This window comes from Tinamus guttatus, unplaced genomic scaffold (assembly GCF_059628265.1).
Source record: "Tinamus guttatus ecotype Peru unplaced genomic scaffold, ASM5962826v1 Tinamus_guttatus_pri_ptg000307l, whole genome shotgun sequence".
Classification (NCBI taxonomy): Eukaryota; Metazoa; Chordata; class Aves; order Tinamiformes; family Tinamidae; genus Tinamus; species Tinamus guttatus.
Window position 1 is genome coordinate 3,870,181 of NW_028288841.1, and position 21,660 is coordinate 3,891,840.

The 21,660-nt window shown below is 44.7% G+C and overlaps 1 protein-coding gene across 1 annotated transcript in view; it reads left to right on the forward strand.

The window, feature by feature from the left end:
- The first annotated feature begins 20,834 nt into the window (after positions 1-20,834).
- SYNPR (synaptoporin) overlaps positions 20,835-21,660 on the forward strand; it is an 82,114-nt gene continuing 81,288 nt past the window's right edge. The window contains exons 1-2 of the mRNA XM_088528279.1: positions 20,835-20,916; positions 21,044-21,109. Of these exons, the coding sequence (XP_088384405.1) occupies positions 20,899-20,916; positions 21,044-21,109 (84 nt within the window). The 5' untranslated portion in view covers positions 20,835-20,898. The remainder of the gene's footprint in view (positions 20,917-21,043; positions 21,110-21,660) is intronic.

The window sequence follows — 21,660 nt, forward strand, 5'->3', positions numbered from 1 at the left end:
CTGGAACCAACCAGGGCTATGTGGGGGATGTTCTATCTGAGATCATAACAGGAGAGACATCGCTCCTTCTAGTCTGCGCTGCACATTTTCTCTTCCCTTTTCCATTATTTTCTTCTTCCTTGGTTTCTCCCTTCAGCTCGTCTGCACTTCTCAAATCTTCCTCCTTTCATTTTTCTCTTTCCAACCTCTCCTGACCATCTTGGCTCAGAAGACTCCTGATCAGGCAATTCCCCTCAGCTCAGTCCTCAACTAGACCTTGAGGAACCACCCTTTTAACATAACTTTAGCCCGATACTATGTTGGAAACATGCTGATATCTATCTTTTATTTATTTATTTATTTATTTATTTATTGCCTCCCAATTTTCATGTGATTCGTTTCTTAAAAGTTATAAGTAGTGATTTCCCTTTGGGACACCACAGCAAGCGATTTGCTCATGTCCAAGCCTGTTAAACCTGCCATACTTCTCTTTCTTCACAAATGAGCTAACATGGTGACTGACAAAAATGACAGCCTTAGTAATACCTCTTTTTTTCCCTATTCCTCAGAGATTTCAGTGCAATTCACTGCTGAGCCATTCAAGGTGATAAATTTGGGTGGAAGCAGTTAGAAGTGGTTTTCTGCAAGGAATGGTGATCTCAGAAGGGAGGAAAATGCTTATGTTTAGCCCCATTCTCTAGCCTAAGAGTGCTGACGCTCTGGTGCCTTCTTCCCTCCTTCCCCCTGGCTGGTAATCAGCTGTGTTCCCCATAGCCGTCTCATAAAGACGGTTCTGATGTTATAAAAAGATCTGTATGTTTAAGCTCATATTCAGAGCTGATGCTATTTAGCACCACTGCTTTGCCTGCCAGCATAAGACATGTTTGCACAACTTAAGGGAGTTTCTTTACAGACAGCAAACTATTAAGATCGCAGCGTCGGCCTGGCTGGGCGGCGCGTTCCAAGTGCAAGAATAAACAGGAAGCTTCAAGGCCTCAACCTCAACCAGACCAGGAACATCCAGACACCGAAGCCCAAAAGCAGGAATTCAGCCTCCAAGGGGACAATTTCAAATACTGAATGAAGGTGAGGAAGCTGCAGCACCTCTGGGGGTGATCAGAGCGAAGTGGAAGCAACATTCCCCGAATATGTGTTTTTCTTGGGCATCCTTAGGTTGCAAGGCCTGGGGTTGCCACTGCTCTGCTGCTCTGCCACCCTTGCTTTTTCCGCAGTACGTCAGGCAAGCATGAGGCCTGCACGATGAGGCACTTCAGCAAAGTTAGGAAAACAAGATCCCTTGGGTTCTTTGGGGAGGTCAGCTCCACGTGTGTGCATTTTGGGAGGCCCTGTGACCCATCCAAGGGAGCCAGACTTTGGAAGCAGCCCTTCATCACTCATCGCATCAGTGGTAGCACTGCCTTTCCTTGGGCAAAGCAGAAGGGTCTGGGGAGCAATTTTGCATGAATTAGCATGGGAAGAAACAAAGAAGTTACAGCGAGAATCAGAAAGAAATCAAAAACTCGGAATACAGTGAGGGATTCAAAGGAGCAGAGGTGGATGAAACCTTGCACTGAAATACAGCCTGCCCCTGCCCTGCACTGCTTTGCCTCCCTGGCACCCCGGCGTGGGCAAACGGCAGAAAAGGCTCTTGCAAAAGGAGACATTCGGCCCCATCAAGTGGCTCCTCCGTGAATTGCAGGGAAACACAACTGTACTTTAGGAGCAATTTTAAATGTTTATGCATTTCATTTTCCTAAGCCTATGGCATTGCAAAAATCAGAGAGTTACTAGTGTCGTGCTCTTTTGCAAGCAAAAGGCATGCTGGCCATTTTTAGCAGCACAGATTTAAATGCATGACTTGCTAAGGGTGAAGCTTAGAAATGTTAATTTTCTTCGCAACATTAAATTCAATTAATTTAAAAAGGACTTAAATTGGCTTGTCCGAGTAGCACTATTCATAACAACTGTTTCTGCACTGAAAGTGTAAGCGCTGCTGTCAGGCTTGTAAGACTCTAGTATAATATATGTGCAATTATTTAGTGTAATGCCAAGAAATTTGGCTAAGATCAGAGTATGTGGCTGTGCCTCATACACTGAAGCTTATAGCCTAATTGGGTTATGAACGATACAGTTTTTCTAAAGCAACATGCCATGCGTGGTGGTTTTAGCTCCGTTGAGGATTCAAAGCGCCGCTTTTGCCAGGCCCCACAACTGCTGCCAGCAGATGCCCGTCCTGGCACAACCCAGGGAGGTCATTGGACCTCTCCTGAACCTGCACGAGACCTGCAGTGGTGAGACACTGAAGTCCTGGCTTTTCTGCTGCAAAAAGAGAAGGAAATACCCTGCTCTTCCTGCTTCTGAGAGCAGGAGCCCACTCGGAGGTGCAGCTTGGATGAAGTAAACCATCATCTGAGGAGCTTGGCTTTCCACAGGCCAACACTGCTGTGTCTGTCCCTTCAGGGACCAAAACCACTGTAGGTTTTAGTGGCACTTCGCTCATTGCAGAGACTTTTCCAAGAGAAGGGATACTTTGGTTCTTAGTGATACTATTTAACATGATGCAATTTAACATATTGAGAAAACAGAATGACATCATGAGAAGTGTTTAGGCTGAGCAAAAGCTGAAACTGTGATTAATACCAGCACAATCAAAATTTTGCCATCAGGTAGGTGCTTTCCCTGTCAAGCACCTGCGAAGAGCTCTGAAAACAATTCTGTGATTGAATCTGTTAATTATTTTCTCTCCTCCTCACCTTCTGTTATGTTCATTTAAGGAAATACCAATCTAAAAACTACTTCTTCTATGCAAATGAATACAAACACCTGAAGAAAAGATCAGATGATTTGCCTGCACCTCAGCATGAAGCGTCCCATGAGGAAGAAAATGCAGCTTGGCTGGCAAAAGTAAAAATCTCATCTTTGTTGAATTTTAACAGTGAGGATCCTGCATTTTTGTGATTCAGGGCACAACTTTAAGGATGGGTCACACACAAGGGAATCCGTGTGAATAATGTGGCCATGATACAAGTTGCCCAGCAATTTCAGGACGTCTCGGCTCAACACCCAGCTCCTCTCAGTCGGAGAGGAAAAGGCGGCAGGAAGAGCAGCAGCCCCCCTAGTGAAATTCAATATAATTCCAATAATCTGTTAAAAGGTCATGGAAGAGTGAGTAATTCAGCGTGCAGCCGATAGCAAGATGATAGCGTTACTGGCAGGCAGTCCGTGCACTCTCACAGATAACTTGCTAAGCAAGGCCATTTTCCCCAAAAGACAAAGTTCAGACTAGAAGCAGCCCTCTCACTGTGAGATGGAGTTGGGGTTTAATTTCTTGCAAGAAGATTTCTGTCTCCTCCAGACTGCCTAGTTCGATCTTGGAAAGAAAAAGCTAATGGATGGTTGGCCTCACTGCTGGGCCACTCAGCTGCCACGTGTCTGGAAACCAAGCATCACTGGAAAAAAACAATGTCTGACCGGAGGAAATGGAGATGGTGCTTCTGGGTGTGTTTGGGGAAAGACAGGAGAAGGTACTAGGAGGATCCGGCCACTGGAGTCATCCTCTCCTTGAGTTATGCTGCTTCCTGTCTCCTGCCAACCAGTCTGGGCTTCATGCTCTCCCAGCAGGTTGTGGCCGTGGTGTGGTGGCTGGGTTTGCAGCTCCAAGGAACTGTAAAATCACCTCTCTGCCCGCAGGGTTGTGAAAGTGGCACGAATTTATCCATGTGAGAGGCACCTCCTGCAGAGCGCCCAGAAATGCAGGGTGCCGGAGGGGACATTTCTGCACAGTCCTGCACCACATTGGGTGTCCCTTCCAGGATAATGAGGTCCTCACGCCACCCAACCAGCCAAAGGCATCATTGCTATGATGGGGCTCCTACGGTGACCCATGGCCATGCCCAGCACCCTGGCAGCCGAGCCAGGCACCAGCACCACCAACAGCCAGCACCCATGTCTCTCATGCAGCACCCAGGGGTGGTACATCCTCCAGATGGGGAAAGGACATGCTCTCCCAGCACAGCTGGAGCAGACAGTACACATATAAACTGTGCTGGTCAGATTATCAGCCATCATCAAGGGCCTTCACACCTGAGGGTTAGCTCATTTCAGTTCAGAAAAAAAAATGCTGTGTTTTGTGTTAATGCAGGAGAAAATATGCAACTGCTTCTTTGCTCTGACATACTCCCTGTTATTCTTTACGTTCCCAAGGATCTCAGACAAGACCTCTGATCTACTGTAATAAATAGAGCATGAAAATCAGGTTTGGGCTTCAATTTTATCCATGACGTTAGTTCTGCCTTCTCTCTTTTCTCCTGCAGGGTAACGTCCTAATGAAAAAGGCAAAAGTCACTGCTAATAATCTGGGTATTATTTTTTGCCTCCTTTCTTTCAAACCTGAGCGAGGTGGATTTCAGCAAGAATGAATTTATAGTTCAGCATTCTCCTGCACTCATGTTATTTAAGGCTGCTGGCTAAATCATGAAGACATTGGCATCTTCTAGCCTCAGGGTCTTCCCAGTTCCCAACTCCAGCAAGGTTCTGCCCCACTCCCAACTCCTCCCACAGAGAAATTGCTGATAAAAATAATAATAATAAAATAAATGGATTAACCTTTTCTACCAAGAAGTTCCACCTACTCAAAATAGAAGGATTGTATGTGAACAATCCACTTTGGTTACTGTTCAGAAGGTTTCTCAGGGCTAGGAGATCACTCACTTCAGAGGTGCCCAGTTCACAGTGCTCACGTAGGGAATAGGACACATTGCCTGCCCCTCTCCATCCTGGTACAGTCAAGGTTTGAAAGTCCATCTTCTCTATTCAGATGGATAGATCTGGGTGTCAAGCCTGCACCTCCTTTCCCTGTGCACAGAAGAGAGGAAGGGAAGGCCAGCAATGGATGCAAGAGCTTGGGAGCAACCAAGGCACAGCATAAACCGGGTCTGGGGCACTTCCAGGTCTCCCAGGGGACAACCTGTGGCTCTGTGATGAGCTAAACACATCTACACTCTTCAGAAGCAAAAATGGGACTGTCTAAAGCCGTAAGCATCCTGAAGGTCTTATCTTGCTGCGTGTTTTGCTGTATTTGCTCATCAAAAGCAAAGCAGAGCACCTTGCTCTTGAAAGAGCCTGGCAGCAAGCGTGGGTGGGAACAAAGTGGCGGTGTCTGGTTAGGTTATCAACCACTTCTCTGTGCCGGCGCTGGTGGTGCCACCCCAGGCACAGCTTGACTCAATGTCCCACGCTCGCCAGGACGCCATCGCGCGGCCAAGCAGACATGGGGACAGCCAGGTGGAAGGCAAAACCCCTTAGTCCCTTCCCACAGAGCACTGAAAAAGAGAAGGACTTAATTTAGTTTGCTGTTAGGCTCAGTTGTTGTCCCTGGTTTAGCTGACTAATGGAATTCGACTTGGTTAGATTCCTGTTGAGGGGTCCTTCATCCTGGGAGATGCTTCCCAGGTTTGCCTATGTGCAAAAGCAGGCAAGGTGACAGCTTTTCAGAAGGATTTGCTGCAGAGATCAGACTCTTCCTCTAATTCAGAAGGTGAGAATTAATGGTATTAATTAAATAATATTGGTAAATTGAGAGTGCCTGGATAGTAGAATGCTTCCTGACTTGTCACAAGTCCCTTTTCTGCACTCATCTATGCCAAAAATTACTCCCTAGCAGCAGCCTCTCTGATTCACAAAAGTCTCCTATCACCCCCACAATAAATGGTGCCCCAATAACACCTCCCAAGGATTATTATGGAACATCTTGCAGGATCAAGGCTTCTGTGTGACTGCATGGTCTCTTTGCCAGGTGCAGCCCTACAAGCACTGCTTGCAGCTCCATTTCACAGGAATCCTGCCCATGGCTGGTGCTGCTGACATCTGCGAGGCTTTGAGACCCAGCCCCAGCCAACCGCATGGAAAAACAACCTTATGGGGATTAACCAGGCCAGGCATAGGCTTGCAGGTAGCAAGTACAAAGCAACACTTATCTATAAAATAATTCAGCAGTTTAAAAAAAGATTTTCCATTTTCTAAGGGCCTTAGGTTCTAAGAAGCACATGAAGCTCAGCTGCCCTTTCACAAAGGAGTCACATGAGAAGGAGTTGAGAGAGATACTGAAGCTGCAGGACCGGACAGAACGGTTAGCCCGGTATCCTTGCTCATCTGAAGCCCTTTAACACGCTGCGCATTTAGACCGTCAAAACAAGGGCTGTCATACAGTGAAGACCAAGAGAAAAAAAAAAAAAAAAAAACAGCCTTTGCCCTGCAGGTTAGTTGGCTTTTGGGCCATGAAATCAGTGGTCCTGGGGCAGTTAGGACATTGAAGGATGTATCCCAAACAGAGCTAAGCAACAGCCCCCAACCACCACAGTGCAGAGGGTCCAGGCTTGGGTTTCTGACCGCCCCAGGGCCAAGGCACCAAAAATGCCCTGAGCTCTGCAGCTGCAGAGAAGGTCCCTGTGGCTGCTCCTGTCTGACCCTGCACAACATCTGCAAATCCTCCACTCTCCAGCTTTCCTGTCTGGGTGGATCCAAGCAGGAAAAGTAGAGCTGGAGTGTGAATCGACATCATGGTTCATCTTTCCTGAAATGTATCCTTTCACTGTGATTAAACAGCTATTCTGTAAGACATGAACTTCACTTAAGACTACATGGTTTATTTGGGTTTGGGAATACAGATGCAGTCCTGTTCAAACTGTCATGCCCGGGAGCCAATGACAGAATATAAAAATAGCTTATGCTGTCAGCATGGCTTTTTCTTATTTGTATTCTGAGTATCATCACTTTGGCAGGCACAGGAAGCTCTTCTTGTTTGCATTTTATTTTGCCTGCAGAAAATTTACAGTTCAAATGACTTCTCTATGCTTCATCAGACTAATCGGATGACAAATTGCTTGAGCTACAGAGAAGAGACCTCACACAAGAGAAAATTGTAATGGAAGTAAAAATTAAATACATGGTTTCAGTAGGAGAAAAGATTTTGCTTTGTTGCAATCTGAATTTTCATGTCTTCCCTCTGTGTTAGGGCAGAGGTTTGTGAAAACGGAAGCAGATTATTTAATCTGATTACGAGGATCTGTAGGCAGGGCACTGTCGCTTTCTTTGGTGACACAAAACCTTAAAGACACCTCCCTCCCTTAACCAGAGGAAGCAGCTACATTCTCTAGCGACACTTCCTCCTTCCACTGCAGCCTGGCAGAGCATGGAGAGGGAGGCTTATTTTGTGCTCATCTTCCTTATTGTTCTTGATGGCTTTCTGCTACCCAGAAAGAGCAGTATAACAAATACCCAAACATTTGTCTCCTTTTCAGAAGCAAATGGAGAGGCAGGATGGGATTTTTTTCTTGTCTTGCTGGCTGACCTTGCCTGGAGTGACACAGGGCAAAAGCAATAAAGATACATTAGTTTTCAGTAAGAGCCTTAACACAGGCTAAATGTCACTTTTTTCAGCTATTAGTTGCCCTTGATTATAAGTTTGCTCTTAAATTTCTATCAATTTTTTTGTGCAAGTACTCTCTTACAGTCTGTTATTCATTTTTCAGGCAGAACTGTGGCACCATCTTCTGGATGACTCTTCAGACAATAAAAATAACCCACCCAAAGAGAAGACATTTCTTTATCATGCCTAACACTGGGAACAGCTTGAATATTCATTGACTGTATGCTCCTGATTACAGCTGGATTTAAATCATTTAATTATACCAGCCCTTTTGGAAACACCAAGAACTACAGACAAACTCCTGATTGATGAATATTGTTACAAGAGAATACAGATTTTGCTTCTTAAAGGATGCATCCACCCCCAGACTTGTGGCAAGGAGCCTCCTACACTCAACACAGGGCTACAGCTCTCCCTCATAGGAAGTTACAAGCTCAGACTAACCTGCAATGGAACAGATGTGAATTCTTGTGCCTCATACTGTTTATTCACGCAAAGTTCTCCTAAAGCTCCTGAAAAGTCAGTATTGCTCAGACACTTGTGATATCCACAGGTTTTATTGATGGTAATATTTGAAAACTCTAACAGGGGAGGTTATGTGTTATATCCCAGGTATTAGTTGCATTTCAGCTATCTAGCTATTTTCTTCCTATGGTATTTTGACCTCTCTGATTATGACTAAAAAAAGGTCTTGGGGTCTTGCACGCTTGGAAAGATGAAGTCGATGGGTTGCAGCTCCCCTTTTCTCCCTCCTCAGACACCTCATGCTGAAGCCTTTACTGGAGCCCCTTGTGAACCCACTGTGCCAGGTGGGATGCACAATCTACATCAAGGACACACTCAGCTCCTCATAGCCTATGAGTTGGCGCAAGGAGCTTTTCTTGGGTCTGACATCTAGTATTAGTTGTCCTCCTTAAATCCCATGTACAAAGGTCTCATCCCATGTAAATGCACTTGAAGTCATACTCCATGCATGGTTACACATGGATAACTCCCCATCCCAACAAGAACCCACCTCATGAAGCCAGAGAGCCTGACTACATTTGCCATGTTTCCTGAAGCCTTTTGAGAGCTCCTTGGCACAGCCCATGATCACTGCAATCATGACATTTATTTTGCTGGCTGATAATTGGGTTGTTGTTCACACACCCATACCCCAGCTTGCAAAATGACCTGTCAGGAAAGCTATGTCTGTCACAGCCTGACATTTAGGCTGTGACAGAGCTGCCTACCTGCACACAGGGCTGCACTGCACCAGAGCTCAGCAAGGAAAACTGCCCTGTTGGCTCTGGACTATCAGCACTGACCACACAGCACTGCCTCCTGCTTCAGGAATTAGCATGTATTAGCAGCTTTTGACTCTGTTTCAGACATAGAAAGACAACAACAACAAAAAAGGTTAATACAAGGCTAAAGCATGCATTATTTTTCATTGTATGGAATCCCTAATCCCACTGTCCCCAGAAACAGAACCAAGAGATACACATGCTTTGCTCTACAGAGCCTGCAAAGAATACAGGTCCAGATGTTACATTATTGATTACAGAAGAACCATGAATACAGAAATGACATGCAAACATATTTGCAATGTCTAAGTCTTGATGATATCTAGTCATGTTTGGATCACGTTCTCTTTTGACTGTTTCACCAAAATGTGTGATAATTTGCACAGATGTTTAGCAGGAAGCTTTTATCTGTGCAAAATCAAGGCCCCCTTTACAAATGAGCTTATGCTGATTTGTGTCAGAAGTTCCTGCAGAAGCATCTTTTCCTGTCTCAGCAGCTATGCAATTACATATTGCAAACAAAGAAAAAAAAAATCAAAACCCAGATCTGCTAAACATCCAGCACCTACTTGATTTTCTTGGCAAAAAGTGCAGCATTTTTATTCTCTATTTCTATACTCTTATCCTAGGACCAGTGCTGCAAGTTACTGCACCAACACAAGCAATAAGTCTCACCACTGCTTCACTCAGAGTCACATATCCAACATTGAATCTCATACACCCATGCAGAGCCACAGAGTTTTGCTTTATTCACAAAAGATGAATTGTCCAGATGTTATCACCACAGCTGTTTCTTGCTAGCAATATCTGGGTTAAAGAGAGCACAAATTAGAGAAGAAAGAGGAAGAGCCAAACCTTTGAACATGGCCTCTCCTCCATCCTCAGTTGCAGCACTCAGAGCTGTTCAACAGGAGGAAAACCACGGTGTGCTACTGCAGTTAGGTGATGGCCCATAGCAGAGCTAGCTTTGGTCATCAAATTATTCTACCTGAAATACCCATGTTTGTCTCGACAGGAAGGTGAGGTTTGGATGCTGATATATACCACAGTTTTATCAGTCTTGCAATATTGGAGGATTTTCCCAGAGCTTCAGTAGCACTATGAACAAATTCAGGCTTTTGTTGGATGCAACTAAAATCTGCACCAATCTCTGTAAATATTGCCAACTTTACTTCAGCAAATCATATTTTAAGGTGCCTGATCTGTGTGTTTGAAAGTGATGCAATGTAGATCCTGGAAAATAAGACAGAAAAGGCAGCAAAACATCCTCGCTCCAAAGTGAAGTCCAGGGCCCAATAAAACCCTGCACAAAGGTGCATGCAGAGGAGCCATCCACGGCTACACAGAACAACATCTGGCCCGTGATAATCTGTCTGTGCACATAAGGGTTTCGTCGTGGATCTCTGAGGACTTGCTCCAGATTTAGCATTGCATAGGATCAGAGCAAGGCTGCATCCTTAGAGGTACCAAACTGAAACAGCGTAGACTTCAGCATGGCAGGAACATGTAGAAAGGGTCACATTTAGCAGATATGCAGCAAAACAGACTGGCCTGAAGATCTCCCGAGGCACCATGGCATGTGATGGAGTTGGCTGCCCTACATTTAAATGGATGGGGCCAGGAAAGGACTTTGTTGGTTAAATAAACCATCCCCATCCTGGGGCAGAAATTTGGTTGGTTCCAACTTCTTGACACACGTCCCAGCCCTCCGGCAGTGACGAGCCCCGAAAACAGCCTCCAGGAAAGAGGATGAGTTAATTGCTCCATCCCAGCACTCAGTTTAAAACTAGCAGTTTGAAAATCATTTCTGCAGCTCCCATCACTGCTGTAAAGTGTCTTCCTTGCCCTAATCCCTTCAGTGCCAGCTGAAAATTGGACTCATTTGCCTTTTCTTACATATTTTGCCATCCCAAACTCACTAAGTTTTGAAATTAGAGGTGAAAAATCCACCCCTCCACCATGCTGCAGAGTAAAGCAGATAATTATTCTGTGTTGCCAGGCACGTCAAGGCAGTATGATGTCAATGTAGAGGAAGCCTGACTAAAAATACCCACCATGACAAATTGTAGCATTTCAAAAAACAAATTAATATTTATAAAATATTTAGGCTTCTCTGATTTTCACTTTGAACATCAGATTTTTTTTACAAGCTCAGATTAACATGTAAATATGCATATAATCAGGCAATTATTTGCAAAAATTATTCCTGTCATCATGGAATACAAATAGGTTTCTTCTGCCAGGTTTGAGGAAAGGGGCTTGGTTCTTATTCAAGCTGAAGCCTCCATGCTGTGCAGGCAGATTACTCCTATTTTTAGGCCCTTCTTGTTTTACCAGAGAGGTGTAAAAAGCCTTTTGTGCAAATGAGGCTTGGGAAAGAACTGCTGGTTGGTGAAACGGGATTACACTTATCTAGATTACAAAGGATGGAAAAAATCCTGGAAGAGTAACAGTGACACATGAAAATATAAAACCTATGATCCCTAGTATTGAACTCTACTACTAAAATATTTATAGCTTATCGGTGTTCAATTCATGCCTTTCTCAATGATCCATACGCTTTTCTTCTATAAGGAAAACAAGACAACGGATTTCTTCATAATTAACTCAGTTGCTCTAAAAGTAGAGGAAAGGCAATTAAACTACCCCAAATCCTGCTGCATTAATATTGACTGAGCAGCATGGAACGGGATTTGAACTAGATGTGCCATCCAAGAGCTGGGGAAATTCTCCTAAGAATTTACTTATGTGCACACTATTTTCATTAATGGCCAGCGTGGCATCAAAGAAATAATGTCTCTTTTAACTACACAAAGAACAATGTTCTATTTTTGTTCAGTCGGTGACTCGATTGCTTTCTTCTTTTAGTGGCATGGTTGTCCGTGGCAATAGAGATTTTGTTTTAAAACAAAGCAAGCTGTTCTTGTTTTTCACATCAAAGGAAATGAACATGTTTTGAATATTTTTTTTAAAAAAGCATTTTAATTGCCTGAACTGTATCTTTCTAAATGAATCCAATTATTTAAATCGATTGAACATTTCATGCAGATACTGTAAAGGCTCTGTTCTGCTCTTGGGGATCACCTTACTTTTAAAACAATAAATTCTGATAAGAAGGTTTTAATACCAACCTTTTCACATCATTTGCAATGTTTTCTTATACTCCTGAGGGGAAGCAACCCCTTTGAACTTAGAACTTCTTAGAACTCAGGTGCTGAATAGCAGATGTCAGAGACCAGCTTTTCAGGAACCTGTGTTAGAATCAGGAGAAGAGGGGGAAAGACTTTCCCAATGGAGCCTCTTTATTTACCCAGCATCAAAATCTCTCAAGTACCACTGAGACAACAGCCTGGGCAAACTGTCTTTTGGGATGGGCTCCTCTTTATGGTGCATGCAAGAGTCTGTCAAAATACAGTCGAGCTCCCAGCCTCAGCACAAAGCCTGTTGCATGCACTGGCAGGTGTGTCCTGTGAGAAGCTGTGGAGTAGCCTATGCTTCAGCCAAGAGTTTTAACAAAAGCTCCCAAATTGCCCCCAAGGCACCTACCTATCTGACCACAGCAGCCAGAAATGTCAAGTGTGAAAACCTTAGCACTGAAACCCCAGGGCATGTTCGCATGGTACGGACAGCCTGCACAGGAGAAAGCTGGTGCAAAAGTGAGCTGGAACATGGTGACCTCCAGGACTCTGGAGCACCAAAATTTCCCAGAATAAAAGTTCACACATGCTAGCACTAGGCTACGATGCCTTATGCTAGCCGAGGTGGCCAAAGACTACTTTGAACCTATCACTCCACAGTCAGTAAGTTGGAAACAGCTTTTCCTTGCAAGAGAAAGCAAGTCTGAGACTTGAGCCTTCAGCAATGCTTGCTCACAAGACATTTAGAGAACAGTGCTGTTCCCTTTTCATTACCAGTTTGCCAGAAAAAGAAGCTAAGCTCTTTCAGTCTCCTCTTCACACCCATCCCTGTGATTTCACCTTTCTTCTTAAAGAAAATGCCATGCAATATCCCAAATTGCAGTGATACATATTGCTCCATCTCCACTGGAAATACTGCTCCTGGGAGGGTCTGCAGCTGTTTGCCTTTGCCATAATTCTACCACATCAGTGACACACAGGTATCCTCAAGTGCCTATATACTTTCTTCCTGCTTAAACTCACTGAGCAACTTGTTTAAGGGCAAAACAGCCAGATTTGGTCCTTTGATAGAACGCATGTCCCTATATCTTGTGTTCCTGTAGGTATACTGGGTTAACAAAATTACTCTGCTTAAAAATGCTAGGAGAGCCAACCAATAAAGTATGAATATTCACATTAAGATTCTCTATAGATTGCCTTGTTCAGAGGAAGCTTTGATGTATAGTGGTAACTAGGATAAACTCTATGAACTTTATGGACTGCTCTAGAAGCTGTTTCTGTCATGGCAGATTTTGAGCAAAGACATGTATTGTCACTCTGGTACCTCCTGCTGACAGCAGCCTGGGGAAAGGAGCCCTCTTTACTTTCTTCTCCATCCCCCTCTCCTTCCTCAGACTTATGAGACACTCCTATTTCTCCTCTTATTTCTTTCTAGCAAGCTATTTCATGGACACCAACCCCTTTCCTGTCTCCTAACCTGTGAAAGCTGCCATAGCCTGAAGCTCCTCCTGCACCCAAGGAGATGTCCTTGCAGGACTGCAAGAACTTTTAAGTAGTAGGGCAGGAAACAAGAGCCAAAAGCTAAAGAAAGGGAAATGATAAAACTGACAGAGGAAAAAAAATTACAAAATCACCTTCTAGTCACATTCTTGTCCTTGCTTAAAGGATAAAAATTAACTATTCCTTACCTTATTCTAGCTTAGTGCAAAGTCTTACATTCTTACATACCTCCATTCTCCTCTTCTCTCCCAAACTCTCCCCAAGACCAACCAGAGGTCGGGCCCTAGGGGTATATATAGCCTTCCCAGCCACTGCTAATTCACTTAACGAGGCCTCTGGGAGGAGCTAATTCAATATAATTGCACCCTTCAGCAAAGCCCTCTATGTTTCTTCATTGCAGCTAGGCAGTGCTGCTTGTTCTGAGCTCTATCTTCCTTCTTATTGCCCTTTTAGGCCTCTATTTTTTAATTCTTTGCCCTTTTTTGTTTTATTCTTCATGCTCCTTTTGGTATAGCTATTTGCTGTAGCTGTTGGTCTCTGTCTTGCAGTGTCCCCTTGTGTTTCTTACTTCAAGTGAGGTGTTCCTGGTTCCCCAGAGAGAACAGTGACCCTTTACTTTGAAGTTTCATGGAGTCTTTAGGTATCTCCAGGATGGTGCTATTAAGTCCTTCAGAAAACTAGCTCTTCCTCATGAATCATCTCAGTGGCAAATAGGATTTCAAAGGCTGGTTTAAGTTGTAGAAGGGAATGACTCAGTTTGTTAGTAGCAAAACTTTGTACAGCAGCTAATGAACTAAATGCCTAATAACTGCCTAGCTAATCTAGCAAATAAAAATCAGATGTTGCTTGGTTAGTAGATATAATATGTGCATGGGTGCAAAATGTGCTCTTGAAATGGGCAGTGGAAGTTGCTCCTTCTGTGTGTGGGTTTTTTATCTTAATTTTTCCATGAGTCCTCAGAAAATCTTGGATTTTATTTATGTATTTATTAGTTCTAATTTGATGGGAAAAAAAATCTTGGGAGGAGGAAATGGACTTCAATGCTCTTAACAGCTCTTTAAGTGGTATCTTAGTATCTAGTGTGACTGCTATAACAAGTTTAGCCTTTGTAGATGGAATGAAACTCAGGTAAAGTTTTACAGGAGAAGTAGATGTTAATTGATACAGAAAGTGCTATGTTCTAAAGTCTTTTCAATGGTTATCTCTTGTTTTAAATAATTCTTACTGCGGGCATTAAATTTTTTGTTCTGAGGCACTTCTGATATCTGGCCCCTTGGCCAACAGATTATTGATAGTTACCATCATTTCAGATTAACTCCAGCTGAACTGCTTGTTACAACACGAAGGTTTACAGCACTGTGCTGCTTGGGGAAACACCAAAGCTGGGGAAGGCTACTGGAAAACGTCAGTCAGTATGAGAAAGGCAAAGGTGATGTATGTGCTGCTTTCTCCAAGGGTGACAAGAGGAATGGATGTTACTAACGCTCTTGTTGATCCTAGGTTCTTGTGTTCCCAAAATTCACACTCTTCCTTCTTCACTCAATTTTTCTGGGTTGAGAATTTGTTTCCTAGGAGCTTTTTGAAAATTTGAGGGAGTTGGTCTTGCATGGCCAGGGTATCACCAGTGGAATTCTCCAGGTACTTGAGGTTCTTCTGGGAGTGTTCACCTTGCTGGAGCTGCATGGCTTGGCTGCTCCCACTGCAATCCATGCTTCATCCCTCCTCTTGCCATCCGTGTTTTCTAACCTTTGAATTTTGGATTAGCTATTTAAGCTGGATGTGAAAAGTCCTCTCTGGCCATGTCCATCTCCTGGGCACAACTGGGAGAAGAGAGGTGCCTTCCTCAGGGCTGGGAGCCATGTTCTGGGAACAGGCACTGGCACAACACCAAAAATGTTGGTATCTCTGTGGCTGTAGACTGGAGTGGAAATTTGTCTGGTGTGTCAAATCTCTTGCTGGGCAGTCTCTGGTTGCTGAGCTGTCTGATTGGGAAAATGTGTTTTAGGATGTAGAGGTGTATGCTGTGCACGTACCTCATCCCCTTACTCATGCTCCAGCAGGAAAACATCTCAGGGACAAAGGTTTCAGTGGCGATAGATCTTATCTGAGCACCAATCTTGAAATGTCAAGTTGAAACCTCTTAGTCACTGGGCAGCCCTCACATTCCTTACCCTGAAAAGAGCTTTTCTCACACCAAAAAGGCTGCAAGGTAGGGTCCTTGGCTCTGAATAAGACTCTGCCGGTGGAGATGGCAGGTGGCTGGCAGGGACACAGCTGTGTCACAGCCCCGGGCATCTCCTTGCCTGTAGCCATGCAGAGGTGGCCACCTCTATAGTGAAGCAGCTACTGTTTCTGGGGTTGTTCTTAGGAGCCTGTGCACTGACATTTGTCTCTCTAAGGGTGGAAAAAAAATACATAGCATTTAAACATTGCTTTTGTAAAGGATGAAATGGAAAAGTAGGTCATATCTGAAGGATCCCAACCCTGACAGCATCCCCGTTAGAGTGCCAGATTTTTGGAGAGAGATTGCAGTGGTGGTTCTTGTGCTCCTCTCTACAAAGGCACCCGGGGTATGCCCAGGCCAGAGTGCGTTCCCAGGCTTTGAAGGAAGGGTTTTCATCGCTAGCAGTACTTTTGTTATGAAACTGCCCCTGTACAACTCTTCTGCAACTTTAGCTGAGATTTGCTAGAAGCAGGTTTTTTTTTCCCCCCTTTTAAGAAGTCTAAGCTAAATTAGCTGGAACCTAATTACAGAATGCTTTTGATTAAAGTCAGACAATATGCTCTGGAAGCTAGGATCAAAACTGACAAGATGTGATGTCAGGGAAGGATTAAAAAGGGAAAGAAACTGACTGATTAATTTTTTAAATCAAACCAGTATTGTTCTTTGTACACTGTACAAAGGTTCCCATGAAGACAGGCAAGCCTTTTGGACTTGGAAAAACTTGAGTTTTAGTAATATGATTTTCAATTTCACTTTACTTGCACATGAGTGAGTCTAAAAGAGCCCCAAAAGAAGATTTCTGCAGCTATTCTTACAGATCAGGAGAAAAATAATGGTGAAAGTCTTGTGTGAGAACTAGAAATTTCGTTAAGGTAGTTTGGCTTCTACATACCCCACACCTTTTGGTCATAAGCCATGCTGCCAAACCTCTGGTTGCTTGCTTTAATCACTGAGCCTTTAGAAAATGCTCCATAGTTTTCATACCACACACTGAAATGATCCTGCTACCTCTTTAAAGAAATTGCATGTTACTCAAAAACAATTACTGAATCAACAAAGCTCCCTTTAAAACAAATTGCTCTTGTACTTTTAACTTAATGGTGAGCAATGGCCTCTATCCAAACTTAAAAAGCTTTGGGCATCCCTCAATATTTGTTAATATTCACATTTCTTTGAATTTATATCTTGAAGCAGACTAATGACATAGCAGGATAAAAGCTAATTGTGCTGCAAAACTACCAGGGGGGAAAAAAGCTATACTCAGTGTAGATAGGAAAATAAAATTCTATAATGTGCAAGGCATTCCAGCACTATAAATACAGATGAAAACACTTTCCTCTGACTTCTGAAACAAGTGTAATCCTACTCCTTTGAATTCTAAAAATTTATCTAAGGTGTACTAAGGCCTACTTTTTTTTCTTCGAATTATTCTGTTCAGAAATGAACACATACAAGATTTTCTGTATTCAAACTTTTTTTCAGATTCTGAGGGTGGAATATGTGGAATATTCTATAATACTGTGGTCTTTGAGTTCACTGCCTTTAATGTGCAGGGGTGGAGGGGGAGGATGTTCCCAGCTGGCCCTATCCTGTGGACAGAAAGCAATCTACTGCAAAATAAGCTTTTAAATTGAGAGTTATTTATATGAAGAGGTGTGGGCCTAAAGCTCCAAAAGAACAAGGAGGGAGGCCCATGAATGCCGGAAAATGGCATTCAGGGAGCTGGCTGAGGCTTCTGGAGCACCCACAGATCTTCCCTGCATGCTTTTTGGTTACTTGAGATAAAATTCTTGGCTGTCCCATGGCCTCCTATTTTCTTGCTTATCTGTTATTAAAATTTGAGAGTGAAGACATCAAGCAGACAAAGCACAGCCATGCAATGACCGGCAATTGGCACTAGGATGGGAGAGCTAACTCGGGGCCAGGGAAAGGTTCGAGGATGCTTGGTGCAGAATGCAACCACAGGGAAAAACATCGCAACCTCCTCGGGAAGACCGGTGGCTTTAAAAACAGCGGAAAGCTCTGAGAGGTGACGCCCCGATTTGCCTCATGCCGCGAACAAATTTGACGGAGCCCTGTGCGAATGACGCGACCCTCGGCAGCGCGTGTCTCGGAGAGTGACAGGTAGGGTGTGAGACTGAGGCCTGGCTGTAGCTGGGAAATCTGGTGTGCGAAGCGCCATATGGTCCTCCTAGCGTGCGTGCGAGACCTCCTTTCCACACCCAACTGCTCGTGGAAAAAAAATAGCACTGGTGTTAGCAAAAGTTGCTTTAAAGGCGCTCCCAAGCAGGCTACCCCGCCGTCTGGCCTTGGCTGCTGCAGCCTGGATGAGGCCTGTTGGCCATAGACTTTGTGTTTTTTAGATATAAGTTGAAACACATTTTCAATTTTTAATATTTTTATGAGGGGGTGGTGGGTGCATATACACATGTATCAGGCCTACATTTAATGCCTGGTCTGGATGCACTATGTTGATAGAGGAACACTTTCTAGTCCACCTGTGATCTGTGGACCACATGCGTAGGGGGAAAATGCCTAACTTGACTGGCCTGGTGCTTGGGGCACCATCGGAAAGGATTTCCCAGATTGTGCCTTTGGGCAGGTCAGGGGGAAGAAGTTCAGAGGTCTAGCAGGTACCTTTTGGGAAAGCTCTGGGATAAAACCTCTTCCAGAATGTGAGGCAGGTACCTCATGATACTTCTTCTGCCAATATGACCTCTAACATATGTAATTATTCAATACTAGTGTTAATGAGGAGGTTTTCCACCTTCTGTGTGCCAAGCTAAACCACTGTGCACCTCTATGGCATCTTTATCTTTTGATTAATGCATGCCAAGCACAGACATTTTTCAGGTGTGAAAAAATGACTACTTTAGAATAAAACTGAATTTTAGTGTGGAGCTTCTTGCTTTCTCTCCAATAATTGCTGATCTATCATGCCTGCTAATTTTAACATATGTTTAGGAGTGGTTTTTTATTACACAGCTTCAAAAATGCTTGTCATTTGTCAAGCAAGGTTTGTGCTACCTCAGAGAGGCTAAAGAAGTAGCCAGGAGATGCTCTGACTTCTCAGCTAACTGGGATTGTGTAAAGAGAGCAGCTGTGAAAGCCAAAAAGACACATTCTGCCATATTGAAGTACAAATGCTAATAGCCATCTGGATCTGGAAGACTTAATGAAGGCTAGAAGAGGCACCAAGTGCTGACTGTAAAATCAGGTTGATGCTGCAGTTCTGCAAGGATTTCAAATCAATGGAGAGCTTGTGACGGGGATGGCTGGGTACCAAAAACCCACCTGGGACAGCAGGAAGGGAATGCAAATTGCATTGTGAAGAACTTGTGCGGAGCTCAGGCATGTGAAGTGAGCCAGGAGCTGAGAAAACCATGCCAGGCTGCAAGAGGGTGCAATCTGCAAGTGTGGAGCTTTCATAGTAGTCAAAATACTACTTTTCAGTAACAAGTACTTTTATTTTTCTGACAATTTCTGAAAAAAAGTGAATGCTAGTGCTGCTAAAAATCTCTGGGGTATGCTAGGAGATGATGATTAGGTCTCCACAATGGTCCATGCAGACTGGGTATTTGTTCCTTCACAAATGTACTCTTAATAAAATTGAGAAGAGAAAAAAACGATTCCCCACTTCTTCCCCACTGTTTACTGCTTGGTTAAGCCTCTACAAAAATGCTCCAGACTTTTTTTTTTTTTTAATTTTTCAGGAGTTGTTCCTGAGTTATTTCAATATATCCCCAGCTGAAAGTCTGCTCTAATATGAGAAGTATCTATTAAATGAAAGAGCATGGGAGAGTTGTGGTAAACAGCAAGCAGTGAAATTGCTTGAAAATGAAACTTTCTGCAGCAAGTTTCTGCAATTTAAGTATTTGCTTGTGCAAATGAGCTGCAGGTGATGTGAGCCATCCAGCCTGAAAATTTCTGCAGGAAGGAATGTGGTGGTCCAGCTGCATGGGGCACTTGACCAGTTTCTAACTCTGGTGCAAAAACTGCTAGTAGGAAACTGAAGCCCCAGCCCTTTCCCAAGCCTCTGCTGTGGTGGGACACGGCTCCATGGCCAAGTTCTTCTTGCCGTGGTCCAGCGTGGGGAGGAATGGGTGATGGCCACTGTGGAAGCAGTGCTCTCCACAGCGGGCTGTGTCGATGCGTTATTAAGGATGTGCTGGGAAATGAGGTCAAGGCGGGAAAGAAAACGCAGCTCTGCTGTCAAGGAAATGCTACAGAAACTCGTGTGGCCGCTTAGGGCAGCGGTGGGATGGCCTTGGAGCTGCTGTCGCTGAGGGCTGGCGCCTCTGTCCCTGGGGCTGGGCTGTGTCCCTGGAGGCGAGAGGAGCCCGGAGAAGCAATGGGCTGGGATAGAGGGAGCAATCAGGGTCAATCAGGGCTGGCAGAAGTCAAAATAATATTAATATCACCAAGAGTTGCTTTTCAAAGGTGCTGGAGACAGTGACCCCTGTATATTTTTTTCCCCTTATTGCCTCCTCTTTTTTTTTTTGCTACTATCCCTGACAAAAACAATAGTTAAAGAAATAAAAATAATTTAAAAATAAAATCAGCTTTAAAAAGTTAAAAAATAAAAAATAATTAACAACATATTTTTAAATGTTTTAACTAGTTAAAATAATTTTAAAATGGTTTAAAATAGTTTTAAAATAGTTTTAAGACTAGCTTAAAAATATTTTAAAGAGTTTTAAAGATAGTTTTAAAAATAGCTAAAAATGGTTTAAAGCAGTTTAAAAGTTAAAGTAGTTTAAAAATAGTTTTAAAGAGTTAAGAAATAGTAAAAAAAAGGAAATAGCTTAAAAATAAAAATAGTTAAAGGATAGTTAAAAGATAGATAGGTAAAAGATAGTTAAGATAGTTTGACTACCTTAACTATTTTTTAACTATTTTAAATAGTTAAAAGACGGTTAAAAGATGGTTAAGATAGTTAAAAGATAGCTAAAAGATGGTTAAAAGATGGTTAAAATAGTTAGAAGATAGTTAAAAGATGGTTAAAAGGTGTTTAGAAGATAGTTAAGATAGTTAAAAGATGTTTAAAAGATAGTTAAAAGATGTTTAAAAGATAGTTAAAACAGTTAGAAGATAGTTAAGATGGTTAAAAAATAAAAATACTTTAGTTTAAAGGGTGAAAAGCGGCGGGGCCATGGGGGTGCGGAGGCGCGGGCGGCGCCCCGTCCCCGGGAGGGCTGCGCGGAGGCCGGGGGGGGCGCTGCGCCGCGCTGCGCTGCCTCCCCCCGCGCCGCCCGGCCCCGCTCCGCCCGGCGCGCGCGCGGGGGCAGCGCGGCGCCTCGGCGGCGGCTCGGGCAGCGCGGGGCGGCTCCGCGCGGCGCGGGCGCCATGGAGGCGGTGGACCAGGTACGCGGGCAGCGGGGAGGAGGAGGAGGAAGGGGCGGCGGGGCCGGGGCGGGGAGGGGTGCGCGGAGGTTGCGCCGGTGCGTGCCCGTGTGTCTCTCGCTCTTTCCGTGTCTCTCTGTGCCCGCAGCTCGCCTCCGCGGGCGCCTTCCGCGTGCTCAAGGAGCCGCTCGCCTTCCTCCGCCTGCTCGAGTGGGTGAGTCGCGGCGGGGGCGCTCCGCGCGTGGGGGCGGGAAGAGGGGGGGCAGCACCGCGGACCGCGCGCGGTTGTTTATTTTAATATTTATTTATTTATTTATTTGGGAATGTGCTCGGGGTGGTCGCGTTGCGCTTCTTCCGCGGAGACTTGCCCCAAAGCGCGCGGCGCTGCGCGGACGGCGGGGAAGGGGTTGCGCGGCTCCCCCCATCCCCGCGCTGACCGTACCCGCGTCTGTCCCCCCAGATACCCCCGTGTCGCCAACTCGTGGTCGGGGCCAGGGGTGGCCGGGGGGCACGCGCAGTGGCGTCGCCCTGGGTGCCCGTGATGCTCATCCGTAGCGAAGTGTGCAGGTCAAGTGACATCCATCGCCAGTGGGTGCGCGGGAGGAGCGAGCGGCTCCGAACGGAAAGTTCAGAACACGTCAGGGAGCATTAATCACGCTCCCCGCGCGACCGGGCCCTTACATAAGACGGGGGGCCCAGGGGACGCGTCCACGCGTCGGTGCCCGCTCTGGGGACCGCGGCTGCCCGCTGCGGGGTGCGCGTGCT